The 27,864-nt window shown below is 37.5% G+C and overlaps 1 protein-coding gene across 1 annotated transcript; it reads right to left on the bottom strand.

The window, feature by feature from the left end:
• Positions 1-648: 648 nt before the first annotated feature.
• LGSN (lengsin, lens protein with glutamine synthetase domain) lies at positions 649-27,550 on the bottom strand. Its single transcript, XM_086745982.1, has 5 exons — positions 27,505-27,550; positions 25,007-25,086; positions 15,524-16,520; positions 4,122-4,300; positions 649-1,848 (listed from the first exon to the last, which is right to left on the bottom strand). The coding sequence occupies exons 2-5, from the start codon at positions 25,034-25,036 to the stop codon at positions 649-651; spliced, it is 2,406 nt and encodes an 801-aa protein (XP_086602108.1). The 5' UTR covers positions 25,037-25,086; positions 27,505-27,550.
• Between the last annotated feature and the right edge of the window lie 314 nt (positions 27,551-27,864).

Consider the following 27,864-nt stretch of genomic DNA (forward strand, 5'->3'; position numbering starts at 1 on the left):
AGTATCTTTATCCACTATAATACTTGCAAACTTCATTCAGATGTATAGACTGTTTTATAATCCCTCCTGTATTTTTATTTATGCCCATTAAGATATTGATTCTTCTCTCTCAGGTTCCATAGTCTCAGTCCTCTGCCCTTCTCTCTACGATGTCATCATTCCAGACTAAGTTTTAAACCAAACTCAAATTCTTCTGGTTTAGCAATGCTTCAGCTACTGAATAGGCTGGGAGAAATCCCATAACCATGCTGAACAAGAAATTCTCCTTCTTCATCAGTTCTTCTACCTCTTCTCCCCTTCCCCATTATCCCTACTTTTCTGCACGTTATGCAGTTCTATTAATGTTGTACAGTCGCTCTTCTCCATTTCACTTTCGCTTTTCTTCTTTTCACTAGCAGGTCTGCCCACTTAAATTGAAAAAAAAAAACACTTTTTTTTTTTTAAAGCCCATTAATGTTGTTTCATGAATATCAACTTTGCACTGTCCTGAATGTACACAGACAATAAAATGCAATCACCATGTACTTATACAAAGGATGAAAAAAACTCAAAGCAGTAAAAACATTTTTAAATATATTCACTAATTTTGAGATTCTAAGTCACTCACTGTATGCATTTACACAGCACCACTACAGAAGAGTGCTCCTTCTAAATGAAATACCCCAGGCATTTGTTCCTTTCGCTATCCATTTCTTCAGTTTCTAACTCATAATGTTTCATCGCAACAAAGTATCGAATAAAAGTTTCACCTAATGCTTCCCTAATGCACGAATCTTTCTCGAGTGCAACAAGAGCATCTTCTAGTTTCAGAGGGACTGATGAGTGTTTCAGATCAGCAGTGTGATTTTCTTCTTGAAGCATATCATCATACCTAAGTCCTCTCTTTACTCCATCTAGACCTGCAGCAATAGTAGCAGCAAGCACTAGGTAGGGGTTTGCTGTTGCAGAACTTAATTTATTCTCTATGTGAGTGCCTTTTCCACCATGACATTTGACATTAAAGGCACAGCTGTTATCATTATATGCCCATTTTGCATTAACAGTCTCTTTTGATTCTTTACTGTATTTAGAATAAGGCTTACGGCAGCTGGTGGTAGGAGCCATCAAGCAGCTGATAGCTGCCGTGTGTGCCAAGAGACCCGATAACCAATTTTTTCCAATATCTGAGAGCTCCTCAACTCCATAACCAGCAGAAAACAAATTCTTCTGGCCATTCAAATCCCATAGGCTATGTGACAGAGCCCCTGAATTGTAGAATCCTGACTCTGAGAAAAAGCTAGCCACGTAGTTATACTTCTTAGCCACCTCTTTAATGCCTGTTCTAAATGTGAAGGCACTGTCAGCAGCCTCTATGCCAAATGCTGGATGAAAAGTGATCTCCATTTGCCCAGGTCCGCTGGAAGAAGAAAAGCTTTCAATGTTGGCACCAGCATAATACATTCCTTCAATGAGCTCCTGAATGAAAGTCTGATCATGGTTATTTAGTATCGTGGCTGCAGGAAAGGATATTGTCTTCGAATTTACAACCTCAGTAATGCCATAAATACAAAATTCATAAGTGAAGGCAGAACGTAGAGAAAAGCCATTATCCTGAAGCTGGCTCAGCTGTTTCTTGGCTATGTGCCTCGGTGAGGTCATTAGCGGGTTGCCCAGCACAGTGAAGGAATCACATATCACTCTCGCAGTCTGCTCAGTCCAGGGCAGAATTCGAAATGTTGATAAATCAGGGTTCAGGATAATGTCACAATTAAAATTGGTTGCATTTATGTAATCTAACTCATTATCTCTAGGATTCAGGGTCAGCTCAAGATAACTTCTGGGCATGGCAACACCATTAATTGCTTTCTCCTAAACACAGAGGAGAACGAGAGATTATCAAACGAGAGATTATCAAACGAGAAAAGAACTCAACAGTATTTTTAAGTATGTAAAATATATAAAACTAAGATTCTCAGGAGGAACAATAGTATTTTTCCTAAAAGAACAATAAAATGCAGTTATCAGTAAAGTGGAGGGCAACAGTCATTTACTGTGTCGTTATGAAGCAGATCAACCTTCTACAAGATTGGTATGAAAAACCAATGATAATTTTTTAAATTTCCATAAAAAACTAAAAAAAATGTTCAACACTTTTCTTGCATGGTCTTTATACAATTAGGGGCATCACCAGTTAGGTGCAAACTTTGCAAGTCAAACATCTGTCTGTAGTTACTCCATTAGGCTTACATATCCTCTGAGTATTTCCTTTGCATAGATCCAAGAGACCACACAAGACTCATGGCAATACGAATTCAGGCTGTGACTTCTCCTTATATGCCATAACATACCTCACCATTTTTCAGATGCAAAGTTTAACTGAAAATTCTCACATTCTGGACTTCATAATTTTGAGGGTAAAATGCAAGTAAGCACTTCCAAGTGAGAAATTATTCTAGTATTTCAGTATTCCCCTTCTAGGTTGCAAACAGTGTAAATTAATAATAATACTTTCTTCTCATTTGAATAGAGAGCTTCAGCTTCTGCAAATGAAATGTAGGTAGGACCCCAAGGAAGGATCATCTACCTTCAAACAAGCACCTTTATAACTTACCTTACATTCAAACCTTTAGCTAATGAAAACTGCAATTATGCCAAGTTCTGTCGAGTGAAGTTTGGCTCATGTTTACATCTTACCTTTGTTTCTCTAAGGGAAAGGTTTAGCATCTGAGTGACCAGAGGAGGAAGAACAAACCTAAATAGGGGCAAGCTCAGAGCTGAAAAAAAACCCAAAACTTTGCCTATCCAGATGGAAAATTGTTGAAATACTTTGAACTGCTTATGGTAGCTTCTCTTTAATAAATTAAGTCTGCGTTCTCTTCAGTTGATGACAGTCCATGGTAGCAATTCTCCCTGTGTGACACCCATAACCAAAACTGCACAGTACGGTGAAAAATGCTCTAAGATGTCTAAACTGTCCATTTGACACTGAAAAGGTGTTGAAGGTGATTACTCTATAGTACTCTTCCACTCCTTATCCTCCCCCTCCTCCACCCTCCCCCTCAAAAAAATGTAAAAAAAAAAAGGAAATTACTCTATCACTCTGTGTGTATACATGTGCATGTGTGTGTTTATGAACATATACACATTGGTTTAGTGTCCAAAAATTTTACTGTCATCCAAAGCTCCAATTTATTCAGATGGTAAGTAAAGTAAATGCAAAAGCTGGCTTTCAACAAGCTCATCTAGACATTTGAAAATTGACATAGCAACTGAAAGAGAAGTTGAAATTAACCTACCACCCCTCACAAGAATTAAAATGACTGAGAGAAAGTTTATTTTGACAAAATCCAGATTACATCAGAGAAAACAAATTGTATCTAGTTGCAGTTTGTAATTGTATACAGTTGCGGTTTAACAATATCTAAAAGGGAAATAATGAAAACATGGCTTAGGCTTTAGAAGGAACTTGAAGCATAAGTGCTCTTCATATTTTCATGTTCATATCTTTTTTTGTGATTACTCAGTAAATCTTTAAATGTTCATGGTGATACGTGACTGAAAGGACAAGGTAGTTACACACATGAAGTATCACAGAAGCAATATACTGCAAAGGCTGATCGGTCAAGGATAAACACCGCGAGGATTGCTTCCTAATTTGGTTCTTATTTCCTCAATGATCAATATGACAAATATTGCTATTAAGTCATCATGCAACCCAATGGTATTTTCTTACGTGACCGATAACTATAAAATTTCTCACAGCTAAAAAGATATTCATTCAGCCATCTTTCTTTTACTGTTTACTCCTTTCTTTTTGCAATTTACTGACATTGAGCAAAACAAAATTTTTGTAATGCATTGAACCTGAAAAGAGAATTCTGAGGAAGGGATTATTAGATGTTCAATGAACTGAATTTACTAGCTTTATTTAATTAGATTATTATTTGGGGGGGTACAGAGGAATAGATTATTGCAGTGATGAAAAAAAATACAGATCCTTTAGGAATACTAACAAGTGGAGGGAACAGCTAATTTGTTCTAAGTTTAAGTTTCTGCCTGCACTTAAAAAAAAAAAAAAACCAAATTAAAGACAGGGCTATGAAAACACATAAAGGTATGGCTGGAAACAAAAAAAAACTTACGTGAAAAAAGCGAGAAGGAATATTCTTTGATCTTGACACACCATGGAGGTCTATTGATTCAAATCTCACAAACTGTACGTTGTCCCTGGCCATCTGCTGCTGAATAAATTCAATATGAGAGAACAGCTGAAGGAGAGTTGGACTTCCAAGGCCGTTTATATCAGGCGCTCTGCTGAACACTATAAGTGAAGAGGAATGTTCACGTCAAACAAAATAATGAATGCTGGAATACAGGCTGTTCTCCTAAAAAGTCCGATAGTGGGAAACTGTGATACGGAGTGTAAAAAAAAAAAATAAGAAAAGGATATGGATCACAAAACATTTTTGTAAATGAACAAACTTTTTTTCCCCTGAAGATCTGTATAAAATCCCTTTTTTTTTTTAATCTTTGATAAATTAAATGGTTTTTTCATGTTAATAAGAGAACACAGAGGAATCATGCAGTACATCCAGGAATTTCTGAGGGATGCCTCAGCTGGTTTGTTGGGTGTTTTTAGGAGCACAAATAGCAGCTGGATAGCTATTTTCCACTGAAAGTTGATAGAATTCAGATGCTGTACTTCTTCAATGCCATTGAAAAGTGCATGGATATGGAAACATGATTAAAAGCGCACTTGTCTTCTACTAAACCTTTCTCAAGACCTCCTGAGGAGGCCTGCAGTCCTCTCCACCACAGGCAGCAGACTTTCAGGAGAAGTTCATGCATTTAGGTGCTTACTGTTATGGACTTGTCTTCTTAACTGTATTACAGCAGCTGTAGGACTGTGTAAACTTCTTGACATGAAAGCAATAACATCCGTGTATAACTTCTGTATTGGAGCAGATAGCTGGGCACAGTAACTTCCTTTCACAAACCTCTCGATCTCTCAGGCTGCTTTTTTTTTGAGTGTCTAGGCATTTTATTATTAAAGTACATAAGGTATTAATTCCAATTTAGTACAATAAACTAACTAGACCAAGGGTAAAATTTGACAGTAAGATATGAAAAAATGTGAAAAAGTATTTCTTTCTACATTTCTGGGAGGAAAGTCCTCCATTCTTCCAAGGAGGCTGAGAATATGATCAGATGAATTTTTGCAGATCTTTCAGATCCGCAGTGGAAGATCACCACCAGCAAGGATGCATCATTGGCCTTCAAGTGGAAGTTAAAACTTCATGCTGAGGCACTACGAAGGTTGGTGGGAGCACTCTCAATCTCTCCAGTACCAAACTACCCAAACTGGAGTATATGTCCTTTAGCAGTAGCCAGCAGGCACAAACATCTTTTTTGATCTCTTCTTTGGATCAAATAAGATTGCCAGCTGAGAGGCTGTAAGAAGGCTAGCCCAACACAAGACTGGCTGATTGGTCCCTGAGAAAGCAGCAAACTCATGCACAGTCATAGACTTCTGGGAGCCTTTTAATATTGCTGGAGCATCCTCCACCTTCAGATGGCAAGGAGGTGACAAGGATACTTTAGGTCAGTAAAGTAAGATGTTAGGTAATAACAGTGCTCCCTGGGGAATAACAGGTGAAAGCACAGGACAAAAATCTAAGTAAATATAAGAATCTATAGGAAAACAGAGTTAAAATTGAAAAGGTAGAAGCAAGAAAAATAAGTTTTGACACATGCTCTTCTCCTCGTGACATCTTTCTCTTTGGTCTGTTTCAGCTGTAAGCTGCTTATGTAAATAGATTTTTTTCTTCTGTCTTCTATAAATACGAAGGCACTATGTCCTTTTAAAATGTACATTAAATAAGGAAGTCTTGTTTAAATATTTTGGGTAACACCCACTCTGTTCCAGATGCTGTCAAAACACAGCAGCCAGCAGGAAGTTTATGTCAATGGGCCTTGTTTTGCGTATGTCATCCAGGTAATAGTTATTTGAATACACTTCAGTCATCTTTACTGACATTTAGCATATTTGACTTCTTTATGAACCTGACCATCAGTTAGAAGTTTATTAACAGCTAATAAACTGTGGCTATTATTAGATTAATAGAATTTTTAAATATTTGGATTATCTTCCTCCAGATTACAGCAAGTGGCATTTTCTTCAATTCTAGGGACAGAAGCCTGAGGTTTTTGCCTTTATAAAAGCAATGCTCAATTCCTTATTCTACATCTGTTTAATTTCCTGTGCAAAGATGGTTGAGGTTTCCTGTTTGCCACCTGTCACATGGAGATTTTTATGTCTTAATATTATTCAAAGTAAAGTTTGACTGGCTACTCTTGACAACAGAATATCTTCAACCTTTGTTGTAAATTTTGCAAATATTTCTTATAATGTCCTGAAATGCCTTTTAAATTTGCATCTACTGAACAAACATTTTTCAGGTAGAAATATATAATTCATGAAAAACAACAACTTTAACTCTGACCCAAGTAATTCTTTAAATCATTATTCCTAAGATACATAAATGATATAAAATCAATATCTAAGAAAAAACACAAATGTCATATGCATTCGTATTAATTATGTATGAATTCATTCTAAAAGTAAAGATACAAACATACTTAATTTAAACATCTACCAATGGTAGGTAATTTTCCAAATTTTATATGTATCTGTTGTCTTCAAGCTAAAGTTATTTGAATAAATGCATAAATATATTATTAGATTATATGAAATAACAAAAATTAACAGAAAATTCCTATAAAGTAATCTTTTTAAAGAATATTAAGCAAGCAAAAATTATTAACTGAAGAAGTAAGAATTTACCTTTTCCAGTTGGACGTGTTATGATTAACAACAGATCTTTCCAAATGATGAGACTAAAATTTATATATTGGTCTAGAATTAGTCTAAAATTAGGCTATATGCCAGTCTAGACAGCCCGCTAGTTGAAGGCAGATACTTATTAATTTACAATAGCCTTTATCCAAAATCTGTGTTAGAATCAATAGAAACACTCCCACATACACGTTCATACACTTTTTAGAGGCAGTTCACCTTTTATATCATTTGTGGATTATCTTTCCCATTGAAATAATAAGTTTCCGTAAATTGTATGATAGATAAAAAGTAGCATAATGACTTAATATCCCTGACTGATTTTGGAAATATGATGATAGCCAATGATGACTAAAGTTTGGAAAGGTGTAGTAGGGAACTGAGTGCTCTTTCTTTTCCCAGTTCATACAGTCATCCAGAGTATTAGTTACTGGAGATAAGGTAGCTAATACATAAGTATTAGACAGGTCTAGCTGGTTTAGATAAACAGACTGAAAGTCTTATATTCTTATGAGGGAGGATTGTGCTCCTGAGTATAATTGTTTCACTATCTCTCTGGGCCTCTAGAAATAACAGCATCTTTATTTTCCGTTTCAGAAAAATCTACTTATGCAAATATGTATGTAAATTTTACAAAATGCTCAGATTTTGGTTCAGATTTTCATTTTTAAAATCAAATATAAACACAGATTGGCCATTTTTCATCCTTAGATATCTATATCAAATCAGTAGTACACAGAAAAACACTTCATCTTTGTTTTTTTATGGTTCTATCCGTATTTCCCATTTAAGTTACCACTGAGATACAGTTAGTATTCCTCATGTTTCTTTTTCAATTAGAACAAAAGATCTACAAATATAAACAAATCACGTTTATATATTTCAAAAAGATAAATAACATTTAAAAAATCTACAAATTATACAAATTAGATTATTGTTACTTCTAGCAGAAGAATGATGCCATTCTTAGATTATTAATATTGAAACCATTCAGATTGCTGAGGGCTGCTGAGATTGGGCTAGGGCAAATAGTTAACATCAGCTTTATCTTCTCAGTAACAGAAAAGTGCCATGACAGAAGAAAGTGCACATTTCCCAGGTCAATCTGTCATTATCTGCTTGTTCAAAGAAATCCTTTGCCATGGTCCCTTATTAAATCACACCGCATCTAAAGCAAACAGTTTCTCAGCTCTAGAAGAGGTGACTGTGTCAAACTGCTGAAGCAAAAAGAACATGCTGCATGTTGCCAAGGGACTTGACAATGAGAGGAACAGGCTGACCTTACAAATGTAGTAGTATTGGAAACTCTTCACTGAGAAACACTACCACCAATGTAACATAAGGCAATAACAGCAGACACCAGCAGCTAGACTCCAGATACAAATCATGCATTGGAGAAGGAGATGTGTTTCCATCATTTCTCCTCCAGTTTCTTCCCCTCAATCTGTCTCCAGCTGTGCCAGATGTGCTCCCTCCTCACACAACCCTGCTGCAGCCACGCAGCTGCTGCATACCTTCCTTCCCTGTGAGACAGAGCCTGGTCTTGCCTGAGTCCCAGGCAGCATCTGAGAGCATGTCCCTGTGTTCTGTGGCATGTTATGGCATCTGTTACTGTTTCAGAGTGGTAGGGAAGTAAAAACCCTTGCAAGTGGATGAATTGCTATGCCAGTCAAAGCAGAGTTTAATCACACTAGAGCTGTCTTTAGTATCAGCTATTAACAGGAAAGGCAAGGCATTCTTTGCAAAACAATCTGTCTAAAAAGAACGGGTCGTGCGGTTCCTCACTAAAAAGGTGATCTTGTGGTTAGGAGCAGAAGGGTTAATATCCAAATTTGTCTTAATTTCTTCTTCATCCTTAGAAACTAACAGAGTACTCTGAAGATCTATGTGAATATTGACCCCCTTTGTAAAAACAGATGCCTTGTGCTGATGATATCCACTGGTAATGAGTCCCACAGGGTAATCACACATCTACACCCTTCTAAAATATACGGTAATTCCTGTCAGTACTAATTTAAATATGTCTGCTCATCTTTACAGGATTCCAGTTTGTATATTTAAGAACAGCCAGTCTACTTGGTTTGTGCAGCATGTTGCTTACTGTTCTTATGTTTGTCTCCTAACATTAATAGTCTCTGTTTCTCAAACATCATGTCACAGCTTTTCCTATGCTAGACATCATTCTTATTGCTAGTATTTAAAGCCTCTCTTTTCTATTCCCATCTGGTTTTTAACATGGTAAATAGAAATGAGTGCTGAGTTACATTTGCATAGTACTATTGATGTGAATAGTGATCAGAAGAATTTTGGGTTGAAAACGTTATGTAATTTACATTTCTTTTTCACCCAAAAATAGTTTAATGAAAAATATTTACTGATAGGTCAGTAAAGCACCTGATTTCTGCAGTCAAGTACATAGAAAGGTGTTTCCTACCTCTTATTTTTCCCCCTACAAGACCCCTAACAGGGGAATAAATATGTAAGCACATCAGAAAATTATCAAAGCTTGGGAGACAGTAAAATTATTTCCCTGATCTGTTTGATGTTGATACTTTCAATGGTTTTTCCATTCATTTATTTGTCTCACAATAGTCTGCTTTTTTTTAATCTTAACTGTGAAGTAGGGTTTTTTTTACTGATACAGCCACAGAGAAGCTCAGCTCTTTTTTTGTAAGTTTTATAGCTAATTTAGAGATAAATGAACAGCTTCAATCATCCGTGAATTATTCTTTCCAAGCTGTATGACAACAAAATGACACAGCTTCTCAGAGGGTCTCATCATCAGGAATCAATTACAAAATAAGATTTCATTTCTCAATAGATAAAAGATAAAATAAATTACCCATTTTTTTCTGTCTTCCAGGGTGTTTTATAAAAATGGCTCTTCTGTATAGAATGAGAAAATTCTCAAAGTTTTATACAAAGGTTAGGAAATATTCCACCTAGGCAAGAGGACTTAAAAACAAAATACACAGGTGTCTGAAAAAAAAAATTAAGATGTATAATACGCACTGGAACTACCTAGCTAATAATCCTAAATATGATGGATCTAGGGCAGCACATCTGTAATAAGTACCAAAAGGGGGCTTATAAGAAAGATGGGGAGAAACTCTTTAGCAGGACCTGTTGCGACAGGACAAGGAGTAATGGTTTTAAAATAGAAGGAACTAGATTCAGACTGGACATAAGGAAGAATTTTTTTCCAATGAGGGTGATGGAACACTGGAACAGGTTGCCCAGAGAGGTGGTAGGTGCCCCATCCCTAGACACATAAAGGTCAGGTTGGACAGGCCTCTGAGCAACATGACCTAGTTGGGGATGTCCCTGCTTCTTGCAAGGGGGTTGCACTAGATGACCTTTGAAGGTCCCTTCCAACCCTAACCATTCTATGATTCTATGATCTTCCTTCAAACTCAAACAGCAAATTTGGATTTAAGGAAGGAATCACTGAGCAAAGTTCCATGAAATGAAGGATCTACTATTGCAAACTAGATAGGCCTTTCTGGTCTAAAAATATTTGGCCTAATTTAAAAAAAAAAAAAAAAAAAAAGTGAGAATGCTATGTTAAATAGGAAGCAAGATTATTTAGGGAAGAGAAGATTTTGCACACTATTGAAAATAAGGACTAAACTCTTCTTGAATATGTTGTAGGAGAGACAGCTGGCAGAGAGATCAAGCAGACAGTGCATTTCACTTACATTAGGTCTAAACTAATTGTTCTGGCAACCTTTCCCTATTACTAGAAAGAAAGTAATTGTCTCCAATGGCTGGGAAGAATTACTGTCTGAAGACATCTCTTTCTCTCATAAAGTCACAGGAGTCAGCTTACTACAGGGACCAGAGTCAGATGAGTTGGATCTCACCTGAAAGTGGACAAAATAGATCAGAAAGATAGGATGGAAGTGCTGTTTGAGCATTTTTGTTTTGTATAGATTGAGGAGAAAAATGGACAATCATACAGAGTCAAAGAGCAAGAAGATTTCAGCTATTGGCACAGAAGATAAAGGACTTAAGAGTTTTTATTTGCTTTAAAGGAAAACAGCTGCTCTTAGAGCTTGTGAGGTGAAAAAAAATAGCAAGTTGTATATAGCTCAGTTCGGAGGGAAAAGGAAAGAAATAGGCGGAAAATATGATGGTTTGTTCAACAGAAAATAAGGGCAATTGAGAAGATTTAGAAAGGAGCTGAGGTTCAGCTCTGCTATGTTCAAGTTGAGTTCAAAATCTAGAAAAAGATATTAGAAAAATTTTATTGAACTGCAGATAGAGCATGAGGAAGGAACATGAAGGAACAATATGGCTTTGGTTTTTCACTTTAGGGGAGAAGCAGGAACAGTGAAGATTATGTAAAATAAAAAGCAGAGAAGAGTAGCAAGTGAAAAACACAGTGCTAAGTAATCTCCAAAGATGTGGTTATTTTGCAAGAATTACTGCAGAAGCAGTGAATTTGATGTACCTGGAGCAGGAACTTATGTACCTCTCCTGTGTTCATTTATATCTTCTGATTGTCCACTTGCAGCTCCTGAAGAGTCTCCATTTCTATTTCCTCACCACTGACTAGACTTACTGAGCAGAATCAGTGGGGACAGATGTGCCTCTTCCAGGTAAGCACAGAGGACAGTGAAACAACTAGGGGACCTGAAATTTTGTCAGAAGTGTGTGGGCAATTTTTTTAATTTCTGTGCAGCAAAAAGCCTACGCTATTTTTTTTTTTTACATACTTCTGTCCCTAGATGCCAGGTATTGTCCTTTGTAACTGCCTTATTACCAAAACAAAAACTTTAAATGAGTTCAGAATTACAACATGAGGTTATGCATGGTAATGGAAAACTACCATGGTAATGGTAAAATGTTTAAACCTTCTTTTTCTGTGCACTTGAAATTTCAACAATCACTAGGTAGCTACTGATGCCTGCAGGTATAGTCATATTTTCTTTCTTCAGAAATTTTCTTCTCCCTCCTAGTCGTATTTACATGGCCTCATTTGTTTTATACTCAAGAAAATGACCCCTGTTGAGAGGACCTGCTCCTGGAACTGCTCAGGTTTCTGGGGACTCAGCTCTGCACTCTGCACTCAAGATGATTTTAACAAACTTTTTTGTCCCTGGCTACAGACCAAGAGGTACAAAGGGAATTTGAAGCCTCAGGTGACAGCCTGATTCCGGTGTGTTGCCCACCTGCAGATACCCAAAGGTGTTGTTGTCTCATAAGGTCCAGAAGAGAGATTTTTCCTAAGCCTGTGTGGTGGCACCAGGCTCTGCAGGTACCTCTGACCATATGCAATGCGAGGGGGGCTGCTGAAGCTACCTGTAGTCCCTGATTCTGGCAGCCCGCTGTGACAAAGAGATCGCCAACAGTCTGGTGTATCATGATCCTTGGGAACTTCACACTGCTCAAAGAAAGTTATTTTCTTTGGCTTCCTCTCTGGCTACCAGAGTATAATGGCTCTAATTTAGTAGCATACAAAGCAGCATGTGATGAGATCTGAGTTCAGAGAGGTCAATATACACTTATGTTATATGCTATATATACTATACATATAGTACATGCATACATGCATTTGTGTGCATAGGTACATACTATGGAGTGTTATATAATGCTACATACATGAAATTTCATCTTAATTTTTACTGTTTGGAAGCCTCCCTCTTGGGCTCCTATGAATGCGGGCAGTGAACAGCTTAGGAAGCACCTGACTGTTAATGACTACACGCCAGTTTGCAGAAGTGCACATCATTATCCTATGTAGATACATAGGTAAATAAAATTTATAAATTCATGTTAGTGCAGTCAGTTTAGTTGCCTGATTAGCTGCATACGTTAGTTCCTGTCTTTCCATAGTGACAAATTAAAATAAAAGACCTTCAGCTTTAGCTTCAGCTCCAGTTTCACTGACACTGTCCACATAATATTCTTCATATTGACCAAAATATCTTGCATATCTGTCTCTTTTCTATTATTTTTTCCCTATGTGTAAGCACTTCTTTCATAAAAGAGCTGACAAGGAATGGACAAAATTCACATATGGTAATATTCCAGCAATTTCTAATCAGAATTTTGAAAAAAAAATATGGATTTATTATTTTAGAGAGATGTTAACCATGTAACTAACATGACTGTATTTCAACCCTCTACATTACACTCAATCACCAAAGCTCAGCTACTTATCTTAGCCTTTCCACTGCTGACCTCTAAAGATTATCCCTTAACTATGTACTTTTAGAACAATAAGGTATATTCCTGCTTTGGCCATGGCATCCAAACATGTATAGTGCTCTACATAGTGACTAAGTAAATACACTGAGCAGTGTTTATATGTAATCATGTATGTATGTATAGTCATATAATTTCAATGTTCTCCTACTTTATATTCCCTATTAAAGAAACAAAGAAAGGAAGATAATAATTTACTTCTTTATATACATTTTCTAAATCAAATGTTTGGAAAAATTTTGGATCAAGATTTCTGATTTGAGCAAGTACGAATATTTGAAAACTTGCAAAATACAAGAGGTTGTACTTCAGATCCACTCAGTGTCGAGATATGTTTAAATCCAAGACTTCTATTCAGGCACTTTGGTAACTAAAATATTTAAGATAATATTTAAGCCATAAAAATAAAATATTTAGGGTTTTTTTTTTATCTTAATAAATTGTCACTGACAGCAATGAAATAATGTTTACACAAAGGCTCATTAAAAACTGCAGAACATTATTTAAAACATTCTTCTCTTCAGTTAAGTTACTGAATGTATTCAATTAAAATCAAATTTCAAACATACAAATTTCTAAGAAATAGAAATTATTTCTATGCATTCCATTTACTAGTGAAATACACCCTAAACTCTACAGTTTGTTTGGTCAAAGCCAAATGGAATTCAAACATCATGAGATTCCAAAACTTTTGGGTTTGAATGTTTCTAATGCAACAAAACAGTTTTCTCCCTCTTCCCTTCACAGTTAGTTCTCATCTATAGTTACCTTACAGTCATTGTTATGGCCAGTGATACAGAGTAGGATTAATCCCAGGTAGCTTTAGATATTTCAAGTTAAGCAAATAGTCTAAATTTATCATCATGAGACTTCTTCTCCATTGAGTGGAAATAGATGCCCACCTCCAGAGGTCAATTTCTCATCAACCCCTAATATCTCTTTGAAGACAAAATGCCTGTCTTTCTCTATTGAATAAGTAATAAGTTTGCATTTGCCACTTCACTTTAAGTGGCTAAAATCAGGTCGAAATCTCCCTGTGGAATATACAATTAGTCTCATCTGTTCCCTTTACCTTGTAAATGGTGTTATGACAAAGTATAATAATTCCTATATCTTAAAATATATTTGCTGGTTTTGCAGACAATGAGAAAATAGTAGTAACCTAAATTTGACAAGGCATTTCCCTAGCCTTTCAGCAATGCAAAAAAAAACCCCAGTATAATCTGGAAAGGGAACAGCATCAAGTGTAGGCTGAGAAATAATCCTCTAACCTCTTTGTTTTTTTTCTAGTAGACACAAATAGAGAGTGGTTGAGAATGAAATATCTTTTCAAAGTTTTATATTTCTCATGCAATGCCCTGAGTTAACACTGAGATAATGTTCATGGATATCTTGTTCAGACTTGCTCAAACTGGGTAACACAGTATGTCTACTGAGAAATCCTGCTGTAGCTAACAATATTTGATATATTCAAATTGCCTGTTTTCGGAGTATGTCTAGCAATATTTCTACCCATGTGAAAGGAGACTTTAAAAAAAAAAAGTAGAATAACTTAGTCTTGTAGCACAAATTTAATTGTTACCATTATATTTTGTCATGTAATTAATGATGGACAAGGTATTTTGTCAACGAAGAGATAAGACCCTTATTTCTTGTATCAGTGAGATAAATCAGAGGGTAAGTTATCTATCCTGAAAAACTAGTACTATAATCTAAGTCTTATGCTCCTCAAGATTTATTAATCTAATATCTATTCAACTGGCAAATTGTTGTTTGTGTGTTTCCTGGAAGACACGAGACAATGAACTGCTGAAGCCCATTACATTATCACAGCTAATAGCAGCTTTCAGTTTGCTGATCCTGCTAGCCCAGAAGTAGAGCCTTTACAGTCTCAAAAAAAACCACAGCCCATTAGTAGCAATTAGTTGGCTCTATAAACACTTCCAAAATGGACTTATTGAGCAGTATGAAAATAACTGGAAGTTCTCTGCCTTATTTGCTTTTCTTTTCCTATAGTTTGTATTAGATGTTTTTGTATTCCAGTCCTCTCACAGGACAGATAATTGAAAACATTATCCCTACATGGGAGCAATTTCCACTGCTGGAAATGTTAACAAAAAGGAAATTTTAAGAAGCCCAGACGCCATCAGAGCTTTGCAGTGTCTAGCAGACCTTTGGGAAATGTTGTCTGAGCTCAGTTTAAATGAAGAAATACTTCAGTTTTAGTGAAAAAGTCATGACTAAATGTGTGTGGTAGTTTTTGACAGGCAGCTGGGCTTCATAAACACCTTACTTTAAAAAAAAAAAAAAAAAGCAGCATAGGTATAGAGTACAACTTCTGATCTGACCCAATCACACAAAAACCACAGCTGTCAGCTGTCTCATGCACTAGATCTTGCTTGCAGCTTAACAAAACCCCATAAAACAACAGTAACATTTTCTTTAACAGCACAGCAGGTGATGTTTAAATATCCTTACCAGTGTGGTCTGTGGAGGAGTCAAACTGAATCTCAGGAGCCGTGCTTTCTTCATGTGTAGAAGCCGCCGGTAGTCTCAGAACAAGTTGATCCATGTCACTTGCAGCTGGTTGCTGCTGATCAGACCCAGCAGAGCTGAGGACCAGGAGAGGTTTCCTCTGCTGCCCCACGCTCTCCTTGTGGAAGCCATGGTACTTTCGATTCTCCTCTCCAAAATGGGGACTAAAAGTCTCAAAGGGTCGGCCCTGCTTGTTGGCTGTTTTCTCCCGGGGCTTTGAATTTTTCTGAGAAAAAGCCACATCCACCTTGCCACTGTACTTGGGCCCATAATCAGGCAGAGGCCCTTCACTCAGCAGGTTTTTCAACTCTTGCAAACTTCGTTTAGAAATGCTAGGTGTCCCTGTGAAGGTCTCTGCAGTACTGCTCCCTTCTGTGGTTACAATACTGCTCAGGGAGCCCATTTTTGTCACGTGAAACTTGACATCTTTTTCTTCCATCTCACCCCGTTCTTTTTGCTTACTCCTTGCCTTCTCACTACTGTCTTCCCTGCACACTGCCTCTGCGAACCTAGCTTTCCCTGTGCTCCTCGCAGGTTGCACTCCCATAGGCAGGTCCATTTTAGCTGGTATATCTGTTTCCTTTTGCGTTTTTCCTATTATTCTTTTCCCAGTGTCAACGTTTTCCTGGATTTCTCTTCTTTCTCCAGACATGTCTTCTTTCGCATCACTGCCAGTATGGGAACTGTCATGACCCTCTCTGTCCTTTGGTACTGGAGGAAAGCTAGTCTGGTTTGGAACAAGCTGGTCTGATGGTGGTTCTGAGCAACCACGGGTTGCTTGAAGTGGACAAGGATCTGGGATTTTTGAGGTGCAGGACAGCTCCATCTTCTCATTCTCTAAAGGAGGAACGTGCTTTGTAGGACCTTTGACTCCCTTTTTCTTTCTGAAACCACATATATTGTTGCCATCAACTTCATCATTGTCACTTTCAGATGTATTCTGTAACCAGCAATAAAATATACAACCAAATAACATGCATGAATGAAACAGAACATAGCAATGGAGTACTACCACCAGCTGCATTTACCTTGTAGCACTTCCATTACTTCTTGCTGATGGAGGTCTCTGTAGACACTTACTGACCCTCAAATTCTGCTATTTTGATTTTAAAAGTTCTCACAGAATTCTTTTTCTTATGCTTTAGAACAAAATTGGTAAAAATGCTCTCATAATATAGTTTTTAGACAGATTTAGTAGATTAAAATGTGACATTGTACACAGTGTGATATCATTTTCAAAAACATGCCCTTCAAATGTGAAAAAAATATTTTAATAATCATATTTAAGTATATTCTTGATCATATTAAAAACATTTGTATTTATAAAGTAAATTTATTGCCCTGAAACACAGAACACTAGCAATCCTTGTAAGTATGAATGAAACCAGAAAATAAACAGCTTTTAAATGAATTTCAGGACCTAATATGGCCACTTCCAGGCGGTGGTCAAAAGGACAAACGCGTATTTGGATGTGTAAACAGGAATGAACCAGAAGATTATGTTTACCTTTATATATGGCATTGATATGGTTTATGTGTAGTGCTGGGAGCAGATTTTTAAATAGTTGCAAACGTGGAGAAAGTGCAGAAAGGAGATACAAAAATTAATCTACTTGGATTATCCCAAAGAATATCAAAAAGTGTCTGGATCATTGTCCCTCCTAAGTATCCTGATCCTACAACAAGCATGTGGCGAGCAACAGATATGATCTAACTGGACTTGTGCAAAGCTTTTGACACTGTCCCACATGACATCCTTCTCTCTAAACTAGAGAGACATGGGTTTCATGGACAGACCACTCAGTGGATAAGGAGTTGGCTGCATGGCCGCACTCAGAGAGTGGTGGTCAACGGCTCAATGTCCATGTGGAGACCGGTCACGAGTGGCGTCCCTCAGGGGTCCGTGCTGGGCCCGGCCCTGTTCAACATTTTTGTTGGTGACATGGACAGTGGGATAGAGTGCACCCTCAGCAAGTTCGCTGATGACACCAAGTTGTGTGGCGCTGTCGACACGCTGGAAGGGAGGGATGCCATCCAGAGGGACCTTGACAGGCTGGAGAGGTGGGCCCGTGCCAGCCTCATGAAGTTCAACCAGGCCAAGTGCAAGGTCCTGCACCTGGGTCATGGCAATCCCAGGCACAAATACAGGCTGGGCGGGGAATGGATTGAGAGCAGCCCTGAGGAGAAAGACTTGGGAGTGCTGGTGGATGAGAAGCTCAACATGAGCAGGCAATGCGCCCTTGCAGCCCAGAAAGCCAACCGCATCCTGGGTTGCATCAAGAGCAGCGTGGCCAGCAGGTCGAGGGAGGAGATTCTCCCCCTCTACTCTGCCCTGGTGAGACCCCACCTGGAGTACTGTGTCCAGTTCTGGAGCTCCCAACATAAGAAGGACATGGACCAGTTGGAGAAGGTCCAGAGGAGGGCCACGAAGATGATAAAAGGGCTGGAGCACCTCTCTTATGAGGACAGGCTGAGAGAGTTGGGGCTGTTCAGCCTGGAGATGGGGAGAGGCTGTTTAGTAGGGCCTGTTGCGATAGGACAAGGAGTAATGGTTTTAAAATAGAAGGGGGTAGATTTAGATTGGATATTAGGAAAAATTTTTTTACAATGCGAGTTGTAGAACACCGGAACAGGTTGCCCAGAGAGGTGGTGAAAGCCCCATCCCTGGAAACATTCAAGGCCAGGCTGGATGAGGCTCTGAGCAACCTGATCTAATCGGGGATGTCCCTGCTCCTTGCAGGGGGGTTGGACTAGATGACCTTTGAAGGTCCCTTCCAACCCTAACCATTCTATGATTCTATGATTCTATGATTAATCTAATGATGACAAGGAAAAGGAAAAGGACAGGAAATAAAAATCAGATACATTCAAAATTAAAAAAAAAAAAGCAGAGATTTTAATATTGTGGGTGACTAATTATTTCACTGATTATCAAGGTAGGGATTGAATTCTCCATCCACCACTGTAATATAGTTTAGCCAAAATATAAGTCACTCCATAGTCAATCACAAATTGTTATGTTGCTTGTGAATACCGTCTCAAGCATGCATTTAAGACTCAGTAGCTTAACCAAGAGCTCTTGCTTTGCTTGGGTTGGTCTGGAATTAACACCTATAAAAACACTGAGAAATCAAGAGATATCCTCTGAATGAGACCACTCTTTACCTTTTCCACAAAGGAATAATCTGCACTCTCTCCACTTTCTGAATTTCCAGAAGAAATAGGGATCTGCACAAAAGCAAAGTGAATGCCTGTCTGGATAAGGCAAAAGAGATTCCTGTTGGTGAACAAAAGCATGTAGAAGAAAAGGCAGCAGCATCTGATGTGCATATGGAAGGAAACAGTTAAGTGGTTTCCATTATGGTCATTAACACCTCCCTTTTTCTATATTATTCCTCCTTACTTTCCCTATTTTCTCTTTATGCTATTTCTACTGTCTAGTCCAAAAAGGCTTATGACTTCTCTCCTAACACAGGGCTCACATAAATATTTCTTTCCTTTCTCTCTCTTGCTCTAAATTTCTGCAATGTGCTCTACTTCCAGCTGCGCTGGGAGCTTGCCAGGGCATTGTTGTTAGTGTGGAAGGCAGCTGGCTGCCAGCTCTACAGGGAGGACAAGTCACTCCGTGCCTGTAACTCCCATGCACACATCTCAACAGTGACGTGCTTGTGATACCCACTTGCAATCAAACACAGTTACTAGCTCATTCACAGCAGAAATCCTTGCTTACCTCAGTTGTAGCACTCAGTTTTTAATAAATCCATTTCTTCATCAAAAGGCTTTGGTTTATTCCCATAATGCACCCTATCATACCCCATAAAATAATTCTGGATGTATTGCTGATACATCTACACATTCACCCATGCAGAATATGCCTAATTCCTATAGCTCTGCATCATTACAGAATATAAATGTAATGAAGGAACATTCCTGAATAACGAAGCCGGCAAAATCAACATATAATGGAGAATTATAATGGAAAATTTTAACATCTCAGTTAGCAATATCTAACATCTCAGTTAGCAAGTGAATGAAGCTGGGGTAGAAATAGTAGGTGTAGAGGAATCAGTGTTTGCTAAATGGAAAAACCCAACTCATTTTGAAATAAAAGAGGCATCAAATTAAATTCTTAATTGTATAAAAACTTTTTCTGAGAGAAAGGAGAGAAGGGTTCCAGCTATAAAAGCTATAGTAATTAAAAGATTGTATTTTTTAATGAATTTATGAAAAATATTTACTTAACTTTCGTGGCAGAGGTTGCCTTCATTAAAAAATTCTGATTTTCACTTTATGAAGTTTCCAGAATTCTTTTATTTCCTTTGAATAACTTGAAGCCAGTAATATATATTAAATCTATATAATATATCAGTGATATATATTATATCTATATAATCATAACCCGAACTGCATTTCTGCTTTATAATGTATTCCCACACTCTGTGCTCAAAGATAACCGTTGCAAATGTTAATGTCAGAGTAAATTCTTGCTTATTCTTGAAAAAGGTTCAGCATAATTACTGAAGGAAACATGAGCAGATTCTTTTGTATATACTGAAACCTGAGAAAGAGTAGTTCATGTATCAAAAGCAACATATCAGAAAACTGTCTGTTCCCATAATTAGCCATTCTAAGTGGTTTTGTGAACACAAGGTACCCCCCATCCCCTTACCACAACAAATTCCTTCTGAGTAGAGTTGAGCAGGATAAGGACTGACCACTTGTAAAACTGTTGATGGGAATATTTAATTGCAATAGAACTCTAATAACTCATGTGGTTACAGGACTCTTCAAAGGGTTTATTTTCCATAAATAAATTAGACTATGGTACTACATTTTGATCATAGACCTGAAAGAGATACTGTGCCCATTGCTCCTAAACAAAAACAGTGAAAATTTTTACCTTCAAATAAAAAAAAATAACTCTTACAGAGAGCAACCTATGTATTACTTAAGATCGCCTGCACAAGGTACACTGTGACTTTGTGCATGAGAATGACTCTTCATTTCTATAGAAACTCAGGCATTTATGGACTTTCATTTAGAAATCATTCATGGTATTTTCTGCAGTGAATTAAACTGTGCTAGATTTGTTGCAAGGTACAAATATAGCATCTTTTCATATTAAAGACAGTCATATGCATGGGTTGTGACACAGTCTTACTGTCTATTAATTCATTGGTGTCAACCATCAGAAAAGGCCGAGTAGGGAGAAGCATCCAGGAAATAGCATTTAAGAACTATCTCTTTTAACTTTGTATTTCTAGCAACTTTTGTTTACAGAACACAGCGATAATTAATTAAAATAGCAGCTTGAAAGAGTTACAGTGAAAGTGAGCTGGATACAAATCATGACTTAATTTCATAGAACCGTGTGTCCTGCTGTGCTGAAAGGAAAGCAAAACAGTCATAGCATTAATATGGCAAAAGTTCTGATTATTTTTTATTTTATTACTGAACGTTCCTACATTTTTGTTGCTGTGTGGCAACAGTAGCAGGCGATACTAAAGCTACTTGAAAGGTTTTTTTAGCCAATGTTTGCTTCAGCATAATTCAATTTTTATTTGCTTGTTTTCAAATATTTACTGGTACTCTAAGACAGAGTTCTTGAAATTTTCAAAATTTGCTCCTCTTTCTTAGCAAGTGAACATTCGGGTGGTGAGTCAAATGTTCTTGCCAGAAAGATTAGGTCCAAAATCTAAACAGTGTGGGCCACATTATGCAATGAAATCTGAGATTTAGATTTTCTTTTTAGAAGATGTATCTGATGTTAACCATCATTGATAGGTATTAGTACTCCCTCAAGTTCTGATTTCCATCAAGTCTTCTTGCCCCAGTGCTACGATTTGTGCTGGTACACCAATCCTCTCTGCACTGTTGAGTTTGAGGTTTCCGTAGAGGTAGATCAGCACAAGCCCTACAACATGCAGGAAGAGTAGGGGTGGCTCAGACTTCATTTCCCATTATGCATAATCTCAAGTCATACAAATAACAGATTTGCTTGTCCTCACTAGTTTCCTCTGTATCACTTCGGGTACACAAGAGTCTGGATGTCTGTGACTGTGAACAGAGAAGAAGGGCTACGCTTGTGCACTACAGCAGCATATCAGGGCACCACGCAGGTAGGAAGAGGAGAGAACAGAGGACAGCATCAGCAAGCAAATATTTCAGCACAGTGCAGATGAAATTGCTTGCTCTACTTAACCCAATTACATGCCATTTCTGGCATGCCATCAGGCTTCTACAGCGGGCAGAGATTTTGTATCTTGTGGTAACACAGAAAACATAGATCTAAAGCAATTTTTCTTAATCAGTTCGCGTTCGCTTTTAAGCTTTGTACAAGCTCTGAAGTGGAACATTAACTGTATCATGAAATACGGCACTGCCAAAAGGAAGTTCATCTGTAAACCTGCCAGTCGGCAAGCTGAGAATATTTGGAAATGTAAAGTGTTGCCTTTGGGAGGGAAAGTAAGTGCTGAGATTTCTGGCGTGTGAAACACAGGTGAAAATCCAAGGCAATTCTTGAACTTTTGCCTTAAAAGGCTTTTATAGGTGACTGAAAATATAACTGTAATGTTCTATGAGACGAATTCTGAGCTGCAGAGGGGATCTTCTATTTTTCTCCCACTTTTTATTTGCTTCATGACCTCAGGCAAGACTGCAAATGCTATTGGGATTTATAAACCTCTCTCAAAAACATATTGACAAAAAGAGGGAAATGAGAAAAAGAAACTCACACTATAACATTTGAAAGAAGAAAAGGGAGAAAGGGAGTTAGTTTAAAAGATGCTCGGAGTAGCTGTAGATTAATAGCTGCAGAAGGATTTCTATCACAGAAAAAGATGAAAGCGGCAAGGCGCAACTCTAGCAGGACCTTTCTGTACTTCTAATCAACCAGATAATCCAATGTTCCTGCTACTGGCTACCCAAAAAAGTTTTGCAGCCACTCAGCAAAATGCACTGGGATCTCAGTCACCTTCTCATTTTATCTTTTCTTTCAGATAATTAAGCAATTTTAGCCATTATTTTAACTGACTGTTAAGAGGTCAAATTCTGGTGATCTTCCCGAGTGATTGCTAAAGGTTTTTCAAGAATGACAGATTAATTTTGCAAACAATGTCAAAATGTCAAAATCTGGTATAACTAAGAATTAGAAAAACATGGGAAACTAAAAAAAATCCTCCTGAACAGAAAAGTTAAAAATTTGTACAGTTTGGTTGGCTGAATTTTTTATTTATGAAAAGTTAAACTACTTCACTTAGGTTTTACTTTGTTTTTTCTGTCATATAAAACAATGCTGAAAAACTGAAACTAAATATTTCCAATCTAAAAGTTCTAAAATTATTGTTCAAACTATGCTGACATATTATTCCTATTGTTACTTTCAAAGGTAAGACAGTCTCTCAAAGTATTTCAATTGCTATGGAATTGTACATGCTGAAGAACTTTCTCTGACCCACTTTGACTGTTACCAGGTTAATTTTACAGCACCCATAGGTTGGTATGGTCACGTTTAATTTGTCTTTTAGTGTGGTAATGAATCTCAAAAACTAGAAGTCAGGTCTTAACGAGAGATGCTGCTTAAGATCTTAGGTAACTGTGCCCATAGAGCAAGTATGCCCCTGCCCAAGTGCTTTCTCTGCCCCTTCCCCTGACAGAAGGAAAGCATTGCCCAGCTGCTCCCCCAGTAAGCAGGCAGTGAAGGAGCAGAGGATACAGGAACAAATTATCTACTGCTGGGAATTAATGCAGCTTCACTGGAGTCACTGGAGCTAACAGATTTGTACCAGGAGGGAATCTGGCCCATGAAGTTGTAGGGAGGACAACACAGACATTTCCAGGGAGTAGCTCCAGGCACAGAGAGGGGTTTTGGCTCTTGCACATGGTGCTAAAATAATGTGTTCTATGATAAACCAACACTGGTGGCTTGTAAACTAGAAACATAAAGATCACAGCACACTGTCAAGATATTGCTGTGACAAATTTCTCCCTCAGTGACCTTGTTTGACAAAGTGGTGCTACAAAAACCTCCCAGTGAAGGATCTGCAAGTTGCATAAATATTACGTACATGTGATTATTTGGCAGTTAGAGAAACTGAAGCACAAACTTGCCATAGGTCACTGGAAGATGTGTGGTAATATTAGGAGCAGAAGCAAAGTCTCCTTCCTTCTCTGAAACTTTTAAATATAAACAAGATTATTAACATACTTCACGTAAAAATGAATGGAATGAGTTTAGCTCACAATATTGTGTCATTTATTTTCAGATCTGACATCTGCCTTTATCTGCTACTCCAATCCAAAGCCTTCATACTATATACGTGATTTTTAGATGAGGTCCTCAAGGTCATTGATTCTCTTGCTGCCTCAAAGCATAGAGTTGTCGTCGGGGTAAGGTTATTTGCAAATACTTTCTCTTGTACTATGCCACCTGCATCAAGTCAAAAAAAAAAATCCCTAAAGTAAGATAGAGTCTCAAAATGAAGATGACTCTGCCCTTATGGTGATTTGAGACCACAAAAGTACACTGGTGGTGTCATCTCCAATTTGCAGCACTGTAAAGGAGATCTAAAAGCAGGATCCATTTACCAGTTGACTAATCCTCAGGAAGATATTTGTAAGGGAATGGACTTAATTATCTACAAGACTTTCATGTCTAATTTCTATGACTCATTTCATATACAAAGGTGGTCTAGAAGGCAGTCAATGACTCAGAGTAGGTGCATCTCTGGCATATAAAATATCCATTTGTTCACCTTGCTAAAAATGTCTAGTAGCCTTAGGAAGTTTGCCTGCACCATCATTTCCAAGTTACATTACATCTTTCTCAATATTTTTAATGAAACATTTTAATGTCACGTTTTCACAATGGGATGTTCTGGACGCTGCTCAAAATAATAGGTGTGGTTTGGTTGTTTTTTTTTTTACTTTATTGAAAGCATAAATTACAACTTCAGGACCAGAATCTGGTTTTTTTTTAATGCACTTATACAGAAACTGAGCAGCTCTACTTAAGTTGGTAGCATGACTCAAGAGTGTCACTTTCTAATTCAGGTCAGAGGCTGGTGCACAAATTGTAGTGCTTTCATTCATATTAATTAAGTTAATCTGTTTTCACACAAATATTAGTGGGATCACATTTTAGACCTCTATTTCTGTTATTTTTACTAGAGTTATAAATGAAAAACATAGGAAATTAAAATGTGTTAGATTTGCTTCCTAAAGCAAATGGGTTTTTTTCAGCTTAAGCAAGAAGCCTTTCTTTGTCCTGCATTTGCTTCAGAATTAGATTGTGCTCAACATACATGCATGAAGAGCCTTGCATACAGTCCCCAAGGAAGTATTCACTCACTTGAAATCTTGAATCGGTGCAAAAACTATTTTATATCAACATATCTGCTCAGAAATAATTCACAGTCAGTCTCTTACCTGCTGAGTAAGATCTTCCTTTTTGTTCATGTCCACTTCATTCTAGTTCAGGTCACCATTAGAAATGGCCTAGTGAAAATCTAGCAGAAAGACATCTCGTATTTATAGGCACAGATACAATAAAGGTTATTTGAAACAGAATTGCTGTAAAGTTCTTTTCCCAGAAGGCCACACAGATGATGAACCATAAAGAGCAACCTCAATGTGTCATGGTCAAGAGCACCAATTTCTGGAACAGCGTTAAAGTAACAAACTGACAAATGCACATTACTAGCTGCCTGCCTGCCTGGAAACAAAGACAACTGAGTATAAAACTGTTTTGCTCAACTTTTCTCCTCACAAAAGGCTTTTGTCCTGTAACAAGCCATTTCTGTTCTGGAATAGAAGCTATTGTTAGGCTCCTTAGAGGTAAAACCTATATTGGGCATTATAACAACACTATGTTATTGAGGCACATGGACAGGGATTTGAAAGGCACTGCACACTGCAAGAACCACATGTAGTACTAGCCTGTTATTCTAGGTGCTTGTATGTTGTTAATTAATATTGGTGGATCTGGTTGTATTAGAATTGGGGTGATGGGTCTTTTTTTTTGCATTAGATCTCTAATAATATTTCAAATATTAGATAGTTAATTTTGTGTTTCTTATGCTTTTTTATTTATCTGGTTTCATATGAATTTAAAGGATTGTGTTCAACTGACGCTTCATTCTTTCAAGTTCCTTTAGCTGACATAACATTACAGGATAAGCACATCGTGTGTGTGTACAGTAGCCTTTCCTGACAACTGGTCACTCATTAAACTCAAGTAAGCATCATGTTAAGAATGTCATTTAAACTTGAAAAAATGCAGGTTTGGCAATTTTTTATACTTCTAAAAAAATTTTTTTTTTAAATTGAGTTTGTTAAAATTACCCCATCAAAATAATGACTTAGGAGGTTAGGTGCTACAGTTCATAAAATTCTTAAGCATTTCCAGTGAAACTCATAAATACAGATGCCCAAGTCCCAGGCTATTATTCTGAAAATCCTTCCTCATCTTGGAGGCACTAAAAGGCCACAGCTCCTACTTTTGTGACTCTGCCTGGGCAATTTCTGTAACTGTCCCTGTTCTGAACAGCCCCACTTGTCACAGAGTACAGCAGGCAACAACTGAAATTTTATCAGCATTCAAGAAGTAGGCTTACTCACAAGACTTTACATTTTGTCAAGCAGCACCCAGCACACTCTATAGGACTGGGCTTCTGCAAGACAAATAGGATAGAGGTCAGCATTTTGCTTGCAGAATACTTTCTCCAAAAAGTTGCCCTCAGACTGTCATCACACAACAGTTAGCACAATTACACAGACACCTTTTTAGGCAATGTATAGGCGTCATAGGCCTACAGCTTCCCATGGCAGAGTTGCTTCTCAGTCTATGTTGTGCTGAGCTGTACCAAGAGGAGAACAATTCTGAGCAGGAGTACTCAGACTCAAATAGTCTGAGAAGCAGAGGCCAGGCAGAAACAGGACTTCTTACTCCCCATTTTTTTTCACATTGGATGTAAGCCTAAACAACCTTAGCTCATATTTTGAAAAAGACATACTTCAGGTTAAAAAATCTCATTCTTCAGAGCAAGAAAAATATTCTTCACAATAAGAGTGGTCAAACACTAACACAGGTCACCCAGAGAGACTATGGGATCTCTGTCCTTAGAGATATTGAGAACTTAACTATACAAGGCCCTGAGTAACCTGGTACAACTTCAAAGTTGGGCCTTATTTAAGTGGTAGATCAAACCTGATGACTACCACAGATGCTATCCAGCTTAAATTATTCTGTGATTGTACATCTGACTCATTTATGTGTATTTTTAATGAACTTCACTACATTTTTGCAAGTACAAAACATCTCTACTATACTTTGCATTCTGTTCTACTCTGGTCTGCTAAACAGAACATAAAGGAAAGAAAGAACAGCTTGTGCCTTAAAGAGTATGGCTTTTGAGGCATTAGTCTGGCAAACACCATTAGTAATGAATAATCTTTTCATTAGCACTGGAAGGATCAGCTATTTCCATCTCAAGTGACAATTAGATCCTAAAAACAGTGTTGTTTTGTTTTTTTGTTTTGTTTTGTTTTGTTTTCTGGACAGAGTGAAATAGGAGAAGGAGAGGGTTCTCTGCCAATGACATGCCTGCGAGAGGCTGCTGGTTTCAGTTTGCTCATCAGAGAAACTGAGAATCTGATCCAGAAACTGGTGGAAGCCCATTTCACATGTACCACAACAGAGAGACTAATACAAAGAGCACAGCTTGTTCAGTAATACTGATCATCTTCCCACCTTTGGCAAATAAGATAAATCGGGTCAAATCTATTGTATCTGCATGAGAAATATCCAGGTTTTTATAAATAAACTAGCTTTTATATATGGATTCAGAAAGACATTTTCTGTCAATAAGCTTCTGCAAAAACCTGCTTTCACATGGTTGTGGGAGTACCGCTTCATAAAAACAAACCTCTCTACAGTCTTTCTCCAAAAAAAAGCCCCAGAGAGGAAGGCATCCTAAGAGGGAAAAGTATTCTGTTAGTATCCAATAGAGAGAAGGGAAATAAAATGAACAGGACCATGTGTATTTTACATTTATCATTGAATTCCACATGAAAGGTATTTCTGTTAAAAATAAGTGTATTATAAGGTACAGAAAAGTCTATAACAGTGGAGAAGTCTTTTATAACCGTACTTACTTGTGCCCAGTGTACATTGCCATTGTTAAATGAAGTAACAGTTTCTAGCATCAAGATGCAAAATTAATAGGCTTAGAAAATTAAGGTGGACAGAAGATTTTTATGTTGGTCGCCAAATAAAGGGTCAAAGA

The sequence above is a fragment of the Chlamydotis macqueenii genome, chromosome 3 (assembly GCF_036417535.1).
Source record: "Chlamydotis macqueenii isolate bChlMac1 chromosome 3, bChlMac1.mat, whole genome shotgun sequence".
NCBI classification, from domain to species: Eukaryota; Metazoa; Chordata; class Aves; order Otidiformes; family Otididae; genus Chlamydotis; species Chlamydotis macqueenii.

Bases quoted from the DNA above. Each gene is read 5' to 3' on its own strand.
- LGSN (XM_086745982.1), bottom strand. From the start codon at position 25,036: ATGAACAAAAAGGAAGATCTTACTCAGCAG. The intron at 16,521-25,006 runs GTAAGAGACTGA...TGCTGGTTACAG, and splicing joins AGGAAGATCTTACTCAGCAG to AATACATCTGAAAGTGACAA. The intron at 4,301-15,523 runs GTAAGGATATTT...CTTCACTTATAG, and splicing joins CTCCTCCACAGACCACACTG to TGTTCAGCAGAGCGCCTGAT.